General features: G+C 37.5%; 1 protein-coding gene across 1 annotated transcript in view; it reads left to right on the top strand.

Annotated features, from left to right (window-relative positions):
- EEFSEC (eukaryotic elongation factor, selenocysteine-tRNA specific) overlaps positions 1–17,590 on the top strand; it is a 1,871,323-nt gene that overhangs the window by 392,266 nt on the left and 1,461,467 nt on the right. Inside the window, exon 2 of the mRNA XM_044078534.1 lies at positions 1,056–1,263. Within this exon, the coding sequence (XP_043934469.1) occupies positions 1,056–1,263 (208 nt within the window). The remainder of the gene's footprint in view (positions 1–1,055; positions 1,264–17,590) is intronic.

The following is a 17,590-nucleotide window of genomic DNA, read 5'->3' as shown; positions in this document are numbered from 1 at the left end:
GCAGTTCACTTCAGCTGAAGAGATCAAGCCATTGTTTTCTGAGAGAGTACCATGACCTCAAATTTGGAGGTCTTCTTGGCCATCCCAGCTGTTTTACAGTCCATGTTTAAACCACTTTAGTATATGTCAGAGGTCCCAGTCAGATGAGGATAAATGCAATTATCATCATCTACAAATAACAGAGGTGACATTTCTAGATGCACAAACTGGTCACCCACCCAAACTTATCTGTATCTTAATATTTTGTCTACAAAAATAAGGAATGTGCGTGGAGAGGAGAGGCATCCTTGGGGGACCCTAACCCCTATCGTAAACAAATTTAGTTTAGTGCTTTGAATATAGTGATACTCTCTTTTTAGTTGTATGGAGCTAGGTATCATGCAGCGGTGGCCACTGATGGAGTTTCTGAGAGTAGTATGGCCACCCCTTCAAGAATGTAATATATGTAAGTCTGAGTTTGCAGCTCCTCTGAGTATTCCCCTTTCACCAAGGTACAGTGATTTTTCAGAGACAGTATATGTAAGTAGCAGGTGTGTGGAGATGCAGCCCCCCTGTCATGGGAGTGAAAAGGGGCAAAGCCCACCACTCTATAATAAAAAACTTTAATGGTATTAGAGTTTTGAGATTCACTATAATTATGTGCCATTTACAGTTACTTTTTCACAACTGCAGGGTTAATATTTTTAATAAGGTGCCTAACCATTCCATTTTACTGACATTTGAAATTAAGGGATGCAGCTAGTCACCCTTGCTCATGGTGAAATCTAGAGAAGGGGCTTAACAGGGCATATGTTGTTCCTAACCTATCTAACGTGTTTTGAATTTGAAAGTTAGTCTGGTAGATAAGGGATCTTTTTCTCCACAACTAGTAGCCAAGGACAGCTGCCTTGTTTGTCTTCCAGTGTGCTTGTACAAAGCTTTAGCATTTTTTTCTTTTCTGTTCAGTATGTATTGATTTGCTGTTACGTGCAGCAAGTTTATTCTTGAGTAAGAAGGTGATGTTATTTTAAGTACAACTGACACACTCTGATCTTACCATTGTTTCTTTATTATAGGGGCCCAAATTATTGATTTGATGATGCTAGTTATAGATGTGACAAAGGGAATGCAAACCCAGTCAGCAGAATGCCTGGTGATCGGTGAAATTACGTGTCCCAAGATGGTGGTGGTTCTTAACAAAACTGACCTGTTGCCTGAGGGAAAGAGGCAAGCAGCTATTGAAAAAATGACAAAGAAAATGCAGAAGACCCTTGAGAATACAAGGTACATAATTGTGCTTTTTGAAAACGGTGAATTACAGCATAGTATGTAGCTCCCTTGCAGTCTTCTTCTCTTTTGGCTGTTCCCGTTAGTGGTTGCCACAACGGATCATCTGTTTCCATTTCTTCCTGTCCTCTGCATCTTGCTCTGTCACACCAACCACCTGCATGTCCTCTCTCACCACATCCATAGACCTTATCTTAGGCCTTCCTATTTTCCTTTTACCTGGCAGCTCCACCCTTAGCATTTTTTTCCCAATATACCCAGCATCTCTTCTCAGCACATGTCCAAACCAACCCAATCTCGCCTCTCTGACTTTGTTTCCAAACCGTCCAACCTGAGCTGACCCACATCTTTAACTCTGCCACTTCCAAGTCTGACTCCTGCCTTTTAGTGAATGCCACCGTTTCCAGCCCATACAACATAGCTAGTCTCACTACCCTCTTGAAGACCTTCCCTTTCACTCTTACTGGTACCCGTCTGTCACAAATCACTCCTGACACTGTTCTCCACCCATTCCATCCTGCCTGTATACTCTGATTCACCTCTCTTCCAAACTCACCATTACTCTGAATTGTTGATCCCATGTACTTAAACTCATTCACCTTCGCCATCTCTACTCCCTGCATCCTCACCATTCCTTTAACCTCCCTCTCATTCACACACTCGTAGCTCCCTTGCAGTGTTTTATGATAAAATAAACACCAGATATATGGCTAGACACCTTCCTGTTTTGCTACCATTAACTGACATTCATTTTACTAAGAATCATTAATCAGAAGTTTCCTTTTAGTTTATAAGTGAACAAAAGCAGGTTTGCCTAGGGTATCACATCAGGTGGAATTTTGTCAGATAAGCATGTAGTTTATCTAAATCTCAATGGCAAAGGTTATGAAAGTTTGTTCTAGTTAGTTTTCCAGGTTAAATAAGGATTTACTTGCTTTTAGGAGGAGAATGTAAATTGTGTTTAATGCAACACCCAATAACAGTAAGTCTTCAGTGAGGTAATTGATTAATGAATAAAGAGAAAAGTAGTGATCCTAACACTGAACCACGAGGAATGATTTAATTGAGAGTCCCATTGTAAGAAATATGGTTTTATTATCATCATTGAAGGTATCATTCTAGTCAGACCACTAGTAGCAGTAAATGTAACATTCAGTCAGGCCTTAATATTCAGTACATTTTTACAGTATAGCAAAACTTTGTTCACTACTTTTGCTCTCTGTACATACATGTCTGCACATTCTCTCTAACTCATTCTGTTCATTAAGCTGTAGTTTGCATAGTGTATTGGCTATGCATAACATCTATAGTTTCTAACCTAACATGTTATTCTCTTGGTAGTGCCTGCTTTTTTCATAGCACTTCATATCATTGTGAACTGAGCATTTTTTTCAAATTCCTATATTCCGTTAACCAATATATCTATCTCACAAAGATTGCTTGTATAGATAGACATCTTGTTTTGGCAAATTAGAACTTTGTTTTCCTTCTCTAGTTTTAACTAATTTCCATACCCATCTATTGTGTTGTTTTTGTTTTCTCTTTAAATAGAGAAATCTCTTGAGTTTGTTCCCTTCTCTTCTAAGTGAACACTGACTCTAATGTAACATGCAGGGAGAACCTTTAGTTTTATAGCAAGCTATAACCTGGTCTTCTAAAGTTTCAGGCTGACACACCCACACGTTGTCTCTCTGAGGTGTAGCTATCTTACTAAGCATCTGAGCTACACACTTTTTTTTCCACACTAGCATTTTTTCAATTGTCTTTTTCTCGCTAATAAGAAAGATTAGATATACTTCCCTTTCTAGGCCCAAGTTGATAATTAAGCAGTAGTAACTTAACTCCCAATGAAGGGCTCCTATTAGCCGTAAAGCTCAAGTAATTGTAAATGATGTATTGGTCCAATAAAAGGTATTACATTGCATCTTCACTTCATTATAATTTACATGTCAGAGCAAACAGAAATGTTGCCTTAGCTAGAGAATTTTTTATTTTTTATTTATTTATTTATTTATTTATTTTTTACTTGTGGTCTAGTTAGGACTTTGTACATGTATGCTGGGCAATAGTTTCGCCCATTCTTGTAAGCAGCAGTCATATAGCCCCCATTTGGCAATTGGGTGTAGTGCCAGATTGCGACAACAAACACCCCCTGAAATACCTGATTTTCTAGCTGTGTGTATAAAGGCCATATGCCAGTTTACAAAAAAAAAAAAAAAAAAAAATAGGGAATTCTAATAATATACTCTGGTACAAAATATGCAGTAATACCATTAAGGATTTCAACACACGCAATTGGATGTAATGCTAGATTGCGACAACAAACACACCCTGAAATACCTGATTTTCTAGCTGTGTGTATAAAGGCCATATGCCAGTTTACTTTACAAAAAAAATAGGGAATTCTAATAATATACTCTGGTACAAAATATACAGTAATACCATTAAGGATTTCAACACACCTCATTCCTTATTTACCAGTTAGCTCAATGGAATGTAGCCTCACCCTTCAAACTGTAACATAAGTAATTCCTTTGCTTGTAAAAAAAATCTTATTTTTCACTTCTCATGTAATGATAACACAGTAGAGACAAATTCTGGATATGAGCTGCATTCCAACACCCTGAGCAGAAGTTGTATACTCACACCTGATGGGCACTTGCATAACACTGGCAGCCTGGCACATTTTAATGGCCATGTAGACCAGCTGGTGGACAGTATCATTACGGGGTTGTATCTGTTGAGCAGTTGGACATTTTCTAACAGCAAATTTTGGATAATTCTGGGTATTAAGTTATGAACTGTAGGTAGGTTGTACCTTTAAATGCAAAGATAGCATTTCTGAGTGCCAAGTCACAAGTTCTGGTAATGTTTTCCCTTTTTTCTTTAATAGCATTTCGAACTCTAGAATATATCAATTTTGGGAACAAAAATAGTTGTCTTCTTTCTTGTATTGTGAAAGTAGACTACAGTTATGATTTTGTATGTTACATATTCAACTCCTGTGAGAAAACAATTAAATTTGTATGTATTTGTCACAAATTGATTATTAAAAAAATGCAGGAGGGAAGGTGAGGAATTATGAAATCACAAAGTGAAAGCCAAAACTTAGTGTTTTTTAAGAAAACTCTATCCTATAGCTTAAATTCCGTTTGCACACACAGTTGAATGTGGCCCTTCTAATAGGCTATACCGGCTTTAACTATAAAGTCATCACTTAAATATAATGGCTGTGTTGCTGTCAGACAGATAGTGACTTCTCATATCAACAGACATTCAGAAGTGACTGCAGTTTTCTTTCATATATTGCTTACCCGCAAGAAATAATAGCCACTAGGGAGTATAGCTACTGAATACAATTTAATTAATGTAAAAATATTAATCTATGTTTTTTGATCTGTTTATGCAGTTAGGGCACTTAATGATTTTTTTAGTCGTGTGTGTAGCAGTAATTGGTGTAGACACTTGTCCAAATAGTTATTTGTTTTGTTATGCAAATGTCAGTGTTACTGCATATAAAATTTCTGCAAAAATATTTTTAAAAAAGAAATGATAGCTACATTCCGTATACTTCTAATGTCTACTTGAGAAGAAACTGAAAGATGTGATAGGCACAGTAACATATTGCTGCTATTAAACAAATACACGGCCCCCAACAAGACATATTATTTTTTATTCAACATTGATCTTATTCTTTCATGCACAGCATGCTTTCTCATCCCCACCCTAGAAAGACAGATACCTTCTCTACATCTCTGATGTTTATTTGCTAAGAAAGTAAAAGAAGTAATGACCATAATGATGTATTGCACTCTTGTTGCTGGAGACTCACACACACAGACACACACACAGACACACACACACACACACACACACACACACACACACACACACACACACACACACACACACACACACACACACACACACACACACACACACACACACACACACACACACACACACACACACACACACACACACACACACCCAAAGAAGCAGTATCAGTTATTGTTTTGCACGAATCATGTAGTGGCACTCTGCTTTCATATAGAGCCTGTACCCAAAACAAGATAAACATTTTCTGTGTGTTAATTATTCTTGGTAACAAATTTCATCTTGGTGTTTATAGTCAGACATACACACCCTACTCCTAAACAGGCTGGGTAACATCACTGTTCTGTGCTTTCACACCTTTGAGGAGTAGTAGAATAACTGAAACTGAAGGAATCTGTTCAAAAGAAGTTTAGAAACATTGCACATCCAGTTACAAGAAGTAGCAGTGGTGGAAGCCAGGAGAAATGAACACTGGAGCCCTTCCCTTTATTCAATATAAAAATGAAGGGAGAAAGAATGGTTTACAGCAGCCAAAGACATTTAAGAACTTGCAAATGTCAGGCCTTCACAATGACTGCAGAAAGATGAAGATATTTACAGAAGGACAAATGCAATAAGAATATAAAGGGGGACTTTAACAATATTAAATGACCTGTGGTAAAGGGTGGTGTTTATTTTTCCTTGGAGTCTTGGTTAAAGTTAAATAAACTTTATTTCTTTAGCTATAAAACTATCTTAATAAATTAAAACCATATGGAATCATACTTCAGGAGATACATTTAGATCTGACAGAAAAACGCAATATTGTTAATATGAGTTTCAAAAAAGGATCTTATGCTAGGTTTTCAAGAACTAGACAGACGAGTGAAGACCATAATGACCATAATAAGAAGGGTAACACCATTAGTGGTAGAGGACGATAAGTCTGATAAATAATGCTAGATATGTGATGATGAGGGATGTTGGAGCAGAAGGATTATGGTAGCCAGTGTGTATACATTTCCCAGGATAGAACTGAGGGAACTGCAAAAAATATTCTGAGAGAAATTTCCTTTCAGCAAGCAATATTATGCTTTTGGGGATTAGAATCGTATGACCAAAAAGTCAGGTGTTAATGCCAGCCCTAGGCTAAATGTAATAAAGGAAGGAAGATTTCTTACAGTACTTGGAAATGTATTTGGTTCAGTGCATGGGATGGACTTGACTAGTGGCCTGGTAGGATTTATTTTCTGTTTTTGGTGGCAAGAATCTTTGCCAAGAGTTGATAAGGTAAATACCCAGGGACACTCTTGGATGGTGAAGAGATTTGAAATTTTACCTTTAGTGCTTTCAGATCATATAACCCAAGTTTTGCACTTATCTACAGTAAAATATAATTGAGGGGAAGATTGTGCATTTCCATCACAGTATTTGAAAGCAGTCATTTCAGTCATTGTGTAAAGAAGAATTAAGAAAAGACTTTTGAATGATATTAAGAGTGAATCATTACTGATGACTGGATGAAAGTCGTATGTGAATTTATATGGGTAGTATGGGTAAAGTCAAAAGTGAAAAGTTGGAGTCAAACAATAGTGGGAAAACAAATTACATGACTGGGATTTAGAGTTAGATAAAACAAAGATAAAGCTAAATGAATGCCTGGCAGATCTATTGAATTTCATAACACGGCCATTAAATCTTACTACTTCTAAATTGCACCAAAATTGTAGACATCACCAGCCCAGAAAATGAGGCAACAGACGTTTGAGTGATGTAACTAAAAAGAGGGCTCACCAAATAGGAGCATTAACAAGAAGTCTCAGAAAAAAATTTGAAATTTTTAAGGAATTCTGTAAGAGTTTTTTTGTAACAAAAAACATCTTTATTAAATTATCATATATGACATAGGCAATCATACATTTATTTAAATGAAAACAAACCATATTTACATAATTTTATTTGCAAACATTATACATCACAAACCATGTTGACATAATTGTAGTTGCAAACATTATCTATCTAGTCATTGACTGTCAAATGTTACATAGCTCATTCAAATTCTACTTTCCTTTAAACCTTGTCCTCTTCTGCATGTATTGTTCCCACAGTTCCCACTTTTTCTATGTAATCTGCTCTTATCCTTTTCTAACGATCCCAATTCCAGTTGGTTTCTCTCTGTTACTGTGTTTACTACTTCTAGTTAAGTTGCTTTAGACTTAGTTTTCCATTTTCTAGTAATTGATTTTTTTGGCAGCCACCATAATTAGACTCAGCAAGGCCTTAATATGTCTAGGCAGTTCCTATTTAGTGTAATAGCTCAAAAAATCATTTCCTTAGTTACATGAATTTGCTCATCCTGTATCTCTGTCAGAGCAGTCTACAGGGAATCGTTAAAGTCTGTCAACTCATTACACCCCCAGAAAATATGTTCCTAGTTACCTCGTTCTTCCCCATCACACCTCCATTTGCCGTGTACCCAAGGAAAAATTCTTTGGAGTCTACGTGGGGTATACAACTACACGTATACACACTTCCAAGCAAAGATACTAAATCTTGTAGACTTTGTTGCATATTTGGGAGATATGCATTTAGCCCTCCCCCCATTGTTTCTTTGTAATTGCTTATCTAGAGTTTATCTTCTCAATCCTTTCTAACCTCCTCTGATTGAATCTTATAGTTGTGCAACATTTTGTATGCTTTACTAATTATTCCTTTTTTAACAGCAGCTTCTGTTCTAGATTCTGCTAAAAACTCTACCAGTACTGGTCTTCCGCTTAGGATGCCCCCTATTTCATTCTGTTTGCCTATCCTCTGATATCAGTCCTTGATAGGGAGGGCAATCTCTGTCCTGCAGTCCAAATAAATTCTTGGCCTCTTCCCAGTCTATTACCTTTCCCTCTCTAATTATTTGTTCCCAATACCTTGATTCTTTTACCAGTTTTCTCAATAAATTCCAGCCCTTTCTTGCCTGTTGTCTGGATCCATAATTGCAGTCATTCCTATCAGCAGAATCTCCTTTCTCCATTCTCCTGTTGACTTAGTTCTTAGAATACTTTCTGCTACTTTACAACTGTAATGTTCTGCATGGTTATTGTTATTCTCCTTAAGGATCTGCATCCAAAATCCCAGTTTCTCCTTGTTTCTTGAGCTTCCACCCATTTCATCATCATCATCATCCCTTTCAACTTTGAATTATAGTTTTCTGCTTGTGCTATGTATAGGAGCCTTAACTATGAAGCTCTGAAGCACCCCTACAAATCGGAATCCCAAACCACCTTATTCAATTGAAGAATCAGCTTATTCCACATGACACTTGCCATCTTCCCTCCCAGATAAAATCCTTCAGCTCTTTATTAAATGCTATCCATAACTTCTGCTTTGGTTGATAAAGGTATGCCTGACCTGTGTATAAAACTAAAGGGACTAAAAATTTTAACTGCTTGCATCTTGCTATCCATATCCATGTAACAGAGCTTCCGTTTTTTCAGGTTTTGTATTATCTTTTGTTTAGTCTCTTCCCACGTATCCTTGGCTGTCACAACAGAAACCTTTTTAATCCATACCCCTAAGTAATTCATTTTATCATGTCCCCATAAATATGGATATTGCTGAACCAATCTTTGTGTGGGTACATGATTTACAGCTGTTGTCTTTGTTTTGGCATCATTAATGTTGTAGCCTGAAAAGATTTTAATCTGTCTCAAGATGTTCCACAACACTGAAATGTCCTTTTCTAGTTTTATCGGGTATAAAATAATATCATCTGCAAATAGAGCTAGCTTTTCTTGATTACAGTATGAATTATATCCTTGAATTTCTGAATCTCTTATTTTCTTTGCCAGTGGTTTTAAATGTAGTACAAATAACAAAGGGGAAGGAGGACACCCCTGCCTGGTTCCTCTGCTCAAACAAGTTATTAGAGAGTAACCCACCCATTTAATTTTTACCTCCCATCTCTTGTATATCCGGGTCTATATTAGAACACCGAACTTTCAAAATTCCGAGTGTTCTAATATCGAACCCTATGAATCGAAAATTTAAAACACTGAACATACAGAACAGCAATTTTTTTCCTAGGGAAAAAATTTGCTGTTCCAAAACACATACAACACAAGCACACCAAACAAACAGCAATCCATACACATACACCTAAACTGTTACACCTAAGCCTGCACTAAACTATACATACACCACTAACTATCCACTTAGCTTAACCCAAACCCTAACCCTAAGGTCCGTCACTATCGCACAGTCACCTCACCCGCACCCTAACCCTAACTCACCTAACCTGCCCTAACCCTCACGTCCACCCAATCGCACACTTACCTGAACCAGACCCGTAACTTTCCACCACAGCGCTGAAAATACTGAAGCAATAGAAATGGGACCACTGAATTCTTTCCGTAGGAAAAAATTTGGTTTTCTGTTTCCTCGATATTTTCAGCGTTCGCTGAAAACGGGTCAGTATTAGAACACTTGAAATTTTGAACGTTCAGTGTTCTAATATAGACCCATATCCTCCTAATTGACTTATAATTTTATCAGGGAATGCAAATGCTTTCATTGTTCTGCTCATAAACTCACAGGTTACTCTGTCAAATGCTTTCTTTGCGTCAAGACCCTCCAATAAGAAGGAGTTGTATTTTCTTACATTCAGCTTCCTCTGGATCATCAGTGTTCTCTTAATGTTGTCAAATGTTTGCCTCAACTCCACGAAACCATATTGATCCATGTCATTCAATTTTGGCATCACCTTTGCCATTCTTTTAGCCATTATAGACATAAACACTTTATAATCATAGTGTAGGATTGAAATGGGCCTGTATGAAGCTGGATCTGATGGGTCTTGACCCTATTTAGGTATTATAGCCATCACCACTTTCTTCCAGGAAGTTAGTGCTTCTCCTCCTTTTAATCAGTTTTTCCCTCCTAGCTTCCAAACTTCCACAAGAATACAATCTGTTCCTTGGGACTTTCTTGTTGATTAGTTATACATCACCATTTTATCTCATCTCCACCTATCCTATTAGTAGCTGAGCCTCTTCTCCTTCTAACCTTGGCATATTTAAATCATCCACAAAGATTTCCATTTGTACCTTTTCTTGATCTCAATATTTCTGTGCTTTATATGGACTTGGATAACATTTCTGAAATATTTCTAGCACCTCTACAGGATGTCTTGTTATCTTCCTTGTTATAAGCTTGGCAACAACCCTTTCTACTTTCTGTTGTCTGAGTCGTTCCGCTAAAAGTTTTTGTGCTCTGGAAATATTATCAAAAAACAGTTGCTTGATAGCAGTCTTATTAATGTCATGCATATTGTCGAGGTAATCCTTTATTTTCTGCTTAGCACCATGCAGTTGCTCCACCTCTTTTTCTGAGGAATTCCTTCGATTCTGCAATACTTCAACATTTGTCAGTCCCTCTAAATAATTTTTAATTCTTAACCATATAGCTCTTTCTTTTATTTCCACTCTATTTTTAAACTCCACTTTAATTTTATTCCACTCCCTAGCTATATTTTCAGAAGAAATTTCTGTCTTCTCTAATAACTACCAAATAATTTCCACTGCCCAGTCCTTAAATGCCTCTTTTTACAACAGATAAGTGGGAAAGTGCCAGTGTGTCAATTCTGTTTCATTACTTTACATTTTAGTTATTATTGGCTCACAATCTGAAATAGTCATTGGGTGTCCATCAAAACTTTCAATTAAATGCACATATTTCTGTGAAATTTAAGTTCTGTCTAGCCTAGCACAGTTTTTGTATCTTGGGGAACAGTATGTAAATTTACTCCGAACTATTACTACTGAATTCGCATCTTCCCATTCCAAATATTTTCATAAATTTCTGCAAAATTCTACCCTCTTTTGTTATGTTTCCCTTCTGGGAACCACAGACTCATCTTTACTGTTGCAAATCAAATTCCATTCCCCATCTGTAAGTAATATTCCCTGCTGAAGCTGATTATTTCTCCCCAAATTTTCTAAGCTCCATTATAGTAGATTTTAGGTGGAATATAAATACATGCCAGTGTAATCCTCATCCCTTCTAATAGCTCCTTAGTACTGCATATTTACCATTACTATCATTTTTGTCTTCTATCACTATTGGATCTCTTCTTGCAATTAATATCTCCTTACTCCTACCCAACATGGCTTTAGACCCCACCATAGCACAACCACTGCATTACTGTCCTTTACTCAAACAATAGCTGAAGCCTGTGACAATAACTTGTTCATCTTCTGTCTATTCCTTGATCTTTCAAAGGCCTTTGATACTGTCTCTTACTCTAAACTCCTTACTAAACTTTCTGATTTACAGCTCTCTTCCTCCATCATCTGGTTCTCTAACTACCTCTCTGGCAGGCAGCAATCTATCGGCTGGCAAACAGTCCTCTCTCCATTCCCCCCTGTAAATACTGGAGTTACCCAAGGATCAGTTCATAGTCCCCTTCTGTTCAACATATTCACTAACAAACTTCACTCTGCTGCTAACCTCTGTACACTTCTACAATATGCCGATGATTCTACTCTTATCACCTCTGCCCACAACATCCCTGAGCTCCTAGCTCTCACTCAACAAACCTTCACCTCTGTCGAAACCTGGCTGTATGATAACCAATTAGTACTAAACCCCCCAAAAAACTAAACTCCTTCTCTTCTTCCTTAAAACACTCACTCAGCACAAACCATCTTTCTCTCTCACCTCTTTTAACAATACCATCATCAAAGCCGAACTCCATACTAAGCTACTTGGAGTAATTATTGATGATGAACTAAAATTCAATACTCCTATCCAACAATGTATAAAAAAGACCCACCAGAAACTCTGGCTTCTCTATGGCAACCAGAAATTTCTGTCACCTTCTTCCAAACCTTCCCTCTCTCAGTCCCTTCTTCTACCCTGTCTTCTCTATGCTGCCCCTGTCCTTACTAATGTTCAGACTTCACTTATCACTAAACTAGAGCAAACTTATCACAAAATAGCCAGGTTTGCCTCTAATCTCCCCTATAAATCCCACCACTGTCTCCCCCTTAAGTCACTCCAATGGCCAGAATTCTGTAAACAACTAGATCTACCCCAACTTCACATTACACACTCTATCCTGAATGACCCCTCTTCCTGCCCTTCCATCTCCAACCTAGTCTCGTACTACAACCCTAATAATCACCTTCGTAATTCCAGCAAACACCTCCTTGACATGTTTAAACCCAATAAAAATATAGGAAAGTCCCTCTAGAAATACTCTGTTGCACATGCTTGGAAATCACTCCCTCAAAACATAAGAAGCATTCATCAAAAACACCTGTTCAAAAAAGAACTTAAAATCTTTATACAGAGTACATGGTCCTGCCCCCCCCCCCCCACACTTGATCTAGATTCTTCTCCACTTAAACTTCTTTTCCCTATTCTACACTTCACTTCCTTGTACTTGCCTCATATACCTTTATACCGCCCTCTCCCCTCACTTCCATAGCATATATATTCATATATATCTTTATTTAAAGAAATTTTGATTGAATGGTTTATCTATTTGTATGTACTTCATGTGTGATATTCTCTAGACATGTCAATTGTTATTTAACCTAGTCTATGTACAGATATTCTCTAACTGTTGATTTTCTTATGTTTCATGGTGGTTTTAATTGTTTACTCTTATTTTTATTTTTGATTTGATTTGATTGTAAAAATATATAATAATTCTGGAGCTTTTCTCCTCGGGTCTCCACTGAAAATGGGCCACCTAGCTCAGTTGGACTAACCTGTTTAACAATTGTCAATAAATAAAGTAAATAAAGTACTCCTCTTTTACTGTCTCAGGTATTCCGCTGAGTATCTATCCTGAAAATTTTTCTTATCAAATTCACATGCTCAGTTCTTTCCAAATGTGTCTCCTGTAGCATAGCTATTTGCACTCTACATTTTTAATATTGTTCCCTACTCTTTTCTTTTTTGTATATGTCTGTGAGACCATTAACATTTAAAGATAATATTGAAAGGCTCATTATGTTACAAAGTTACTGTTCCCCCCTTTATTTGTAACCGTTTCTTGTTAAGTATCTAGTTCTTTCAGCTTTTGTGTTACATGCACACAGTAATGTTTGGCAGGTTGACCTTGTATGCAGTTGTTTCTTGTCATATCCATTTTAGCCTGCGTCTCATTTTACAAAACTTTTTTGTTTTATTGAAAGCTCTCAACAAAAAAAAAATGCAGCCCAAAAAAACTATTAACTTAATGTTAACACACAAAACTATGTACATCTTCAAATATTGACATTTTATCTTCCTAGTAGGACCAGTTGCACCAACTGACAACCACACTCATAGACTTGGGTTAACTTGAAAGAAAAGTTATCCATGCTAAGACGCATGGAGCAACCTGTGCTTCTACTAAGTGCCGTCTGATTTTGTCTTATCTTTATTGCTCTGCCAAAATGAGAAAATATTTGAATAATTTCAGAAAACATTACCTACTAGCCATTGAAAGAAAGCCATTAAAAGAAAGAAGTATAATGCTTTTATTTCTCTTTATCAGGCAGAGGCAACAGAAGTTTGAGTGATGTAGCTAAAAAGAGGGATCACCAAATAGGAGAATTAACAAGAAGTCTCAGAAGAATTTTTGAAATTTTTAAGGAATTCTATGAGTTTTTTTGTAACAAAAAGCATCCTTATTAATTTATCATATATGACATAGGCAATCATACATTTATTTAAATGAAAACAAACCATATTTACATAATTTTAGTTGCAAACATTATACATCACAAACCAAGTTGACATAATTGTAGTTGCATACATTATGCATCACTTAATCTACCCAGTCATTGACAGTCAAATGTTGCATAGTTCATTCAAATCCTACTTTCCTTTAAACCTTGTCCTCTTCTGTATGCATTGTTCCCACAGTTCCCACTTTTTCTATGTAATTTGCTCTTACCCTTCTAAAGATCCCAATTCCAGTTGATTTATCTCTCTTACTCTGTTTACTACTTCTACTTAAGTTGCTTTAGAACTAGGTTTCCATTTTCTAGTAATTGATTTTTTGGCAGCCACCATAATTAGACTCAGCAAGGCCTTAATATGTCTAGGCAGTTCCAATTTAGTATAATAGCTCAAAAAATGATTTCCTTAGTTAAATGAATTTACTCATCCTGTATCTCTGACAGAGCAGTCTGCAGGGAATCTTTAAAGTCTGTCAAGTCATTACACCCCCCAGAAAATATGTTCCTAGTTACATCTTTCTTCCCCATCACACCTCCAACATTTGCCTTGTACCTGAGGAAAAATTCTTTGGAGTCTACTTGGGGTATACAACTACCCGTATACACACTTCCAAGCAAAAATCCTAAATCTTGTAAACTTTGTTACATATTTAGGAGATATGCATTTACCCCCCCTCCCCCATTGTTTCTTTGTAATTGCTTGTCTAGTGTTTCTCTTCGCAATCCTTTCTAACCTCCTCTGATTGAATCTTATAATTGTGCAACATTTTGTAAGCTCAACTAATTATTCCTTTTTTTAACAGCAGCTTCAGTTCTAGATTCTACTAAAAACTCTACCAGTACTGGTCTTCCGTTTGGGGTCCCCCTATTTCTTTCTGTTTGCCTATCCTCTGATATCAGTCCTTGATCCCTACGTCACAAGATGGGTTGCCAACTGGCTCACTGACAGAACCCACACTGTAAAAGTTGCAGACTCCAAATCTGACCTCAAAGCAGTGACAAGTGGAGTACCACAGGTTTCTGTCCTGGGACCTCTCCTGTTTGGTATCTACTTCTCTGAAACACAGGATAACACAAAAGGCCTCTGACTAACGAAGTTCGCAGATGACTGCAAACTAGGAGTCATAGTCAAGTCTCCAAATTATGTGAAAATCCTACAGAAGGGCCTCACTGAGACAGACACCTGGTGTCAGAGCCATGGCCTCAAGCTCAATGCCAAAAAGTGCAGTGTCATTCCTTTTGGTAAAAACTCTGTACCCATGAACTACCACATAGGCTGCAATCTACTTAACACCGAATGTGTGATAAGAGACCTTGGGACCCAGGTGGACAGTAGTCTCTCCTTTGATAGTCAGATCGCCACAGTAGTCAGGAAGAACTTCTACGTGGCACACCTCATCATAAAAGGGTTCTCATCCAGGAAAAAAGAGGTCATTGTTCCCCTCTACTCAACACTCATTAGACCCATTGTAGAGTACAATGCCCCTTTTGGAGTGTACCTCACAAGACATCTGCAGCAGCTGGAAAGGCCACAGAAGTACCTCACAAAGAGGATTACTGGCCTTAAACAAGTGCCCTACACTGACCGCCTCAAAAAACTCCAGCTTTACTCCATAGCAAATCGCCCACTCCGAGGTGATCTCAGCCTAACATATAAAGCTATGTCAAGCCCAGAGCTGTTGGACATGCTACACCTAAAGAAATCCCAATCCCTCTGAGCTAAACGCTCTAGGAACCTAAACCTTGTCACCACAATAAACAGGACATGCTGGAGGGATAGATTCCCGTCCCAGAGACTTCTTATACTCTGGAACAAGCTACCCATCTGTGTCAAGCAAAGTTCTTCATTAGCACTCTTCAAGAAAAATCTTGATGTGTGGATGGGAAATAGGAAATACACCCCAAGGATCACTTCTGTGTCTCTGCTCGACAGTGGCACAGGAAAATAACTTTCTTGGGTGGTGTAAGCCATGGAACCTTGCTGGCTAGGCTTACGTAGGCCCTTGGGCCGATAGCCTAGTACCTACCTATGAACCAGTGATAGGGAAGGCAATCTCTGTCTTGCAGTCCAAATAAATTCTTGGCCTCTTCCCAGTCTATTACCTTTCCCTCTCTAATTATCTGTTTCCAATACTTTGATTCTTTTACCAGTTTTCTCCCAAAAATTCCAGCCCTTTCTTGCCTATTGTCTGTATCCATAATTGCAGTCATCCCTATCCGCCGAATCTCCTTTCTCCATTCTCGTGTTGACTTAGTTTTTAGAATACTGTCTGCTACTTTGCAAATATAATGTTCTGCATGGTTATTGTTATTCTCCTTAAGGATTTGCATCCAAAATCCCAGTCTCTCCTTGTTTTTTGAGCTTCCTCCCTGCTTCGTCATCATCATCATCCCTTTCCACTTTGAATTATAGTTTTCTGCTTGTACTATGTATAGGAGTCTTACCTATGAAGCTCTGAAGCACCCCTACAAATCGGAATCCCTAACTGCCTTATTAAATTGGAAGAATCAGCTTATTCCACTTGACTCTTGCCGTCTTTTCCTCCCAGATAAAATCCTTCAGCTCTTTATTAAATACTATCCACAACTTCTCCTTTGGTTGATAAAAGTATGCCTGACCTGTGTATAAAACTAAAGGGACTTAAACATTTTAACTACTTGCATCTTGCTATCCATATCCATGTAACAGAGCTTCCAGTTTCACAGGTTTTGTATTATCGTTTGTTTAGTCTCTTCCCACGTATCCTTAGCTGTCACAACAGAAACCTTTTTAATCCATACCCCTAAGTAATTCATTTTATCATCTCCCCTAAATATGGATATTGCTGAACCAATCTTTGTGTGGGTACATAATTTACAGCTGTTGCCTTTGTTTTGGCTTCATTAATGTTGTAGCCTGAAAAGATTTTAAACTGTCTCAAGATGTTCCACAACACTGAAATGTCATTTTCTGGTTTTATCAGGTGTACAATAATATCATCCGCAAATAGAGCTAGCTTTTTTTGACTACCTTATGAATTATATCCTTGAATTTTTGAATCTCTTATTTTCTTTGCCAGTGGTTCTAAATGTAGTGCAAATAAAGGGGAAAGAGGACACCCCTGTCTGGTTCTTCTGCTCAAACAAGTTATTAGAGAGTAACCCATCCATTTAATTTTCACCTCCCATCCCTTGTATATCCTCCTAATGGACTTATAATTTTACCAGTTAATGCAAATGCTTTCATTGCTCTGCTCATAAACTCCCAGGTTACTCTGTCAAATGCTTTCTTTGCGTCAAGACCCACCAATAAGAAAGAGTGGTATTTTCTTACATCCAGCTTCCTCTGGATTATCAGTGTTCTGTTAATCTTGTCAAATGTTTGCCTCATCTTCACAAAACCATATTGATCCATGTCATTCAATTTTGGGGTGGATATTAGATAAACGAATGCTTAAATGTTCGAATCTCTAAAGGTCGACCTTTAGAGATCGAACAGTTAAGTGTTCGAATATCTTTAAAAAATTAACAAAAAAAATAAATTAACAGTAAAACAAAAAAAACTAAAGGGTGTAAGCAGGGGGGCAAGCCCCCCTACACCCTCCACACCCCCCCGCTACTTAAATATACCAACTCCAAGATTGCGCTACAGTGTAGGGAATAGGAAATCTCCCATTTCTGCTCTGCCGTGCACTGAAGTGCAATCTCAGAGTTGGTATATTTAAGTAGGGGGATGTGGGGCCTCCCTGCTAAAACCCTTTCACTTTACTTTTTTTTTTTTGCTTTGTTTAATTACATTTACG

This window comes from Protopterus annectens, chromosome 7.part1 (genome assembly GCF_019279795.1).
Source record: "Protopterus annectens isolate FY-2018-M chromosome 7.part1, PAN1.0, whole genome shotgun sequence".
NCBI lineage: Eukaryota > Metazoa > Chordata > Ceratodontiformes > Protopteridae > Protopterus > Protopterus annectens.
The sequence above is the reverse complement of the archived record's forward strand: the minus strand, read 5'-3'. Positions and strand labels throughout refer to the sequence as shown.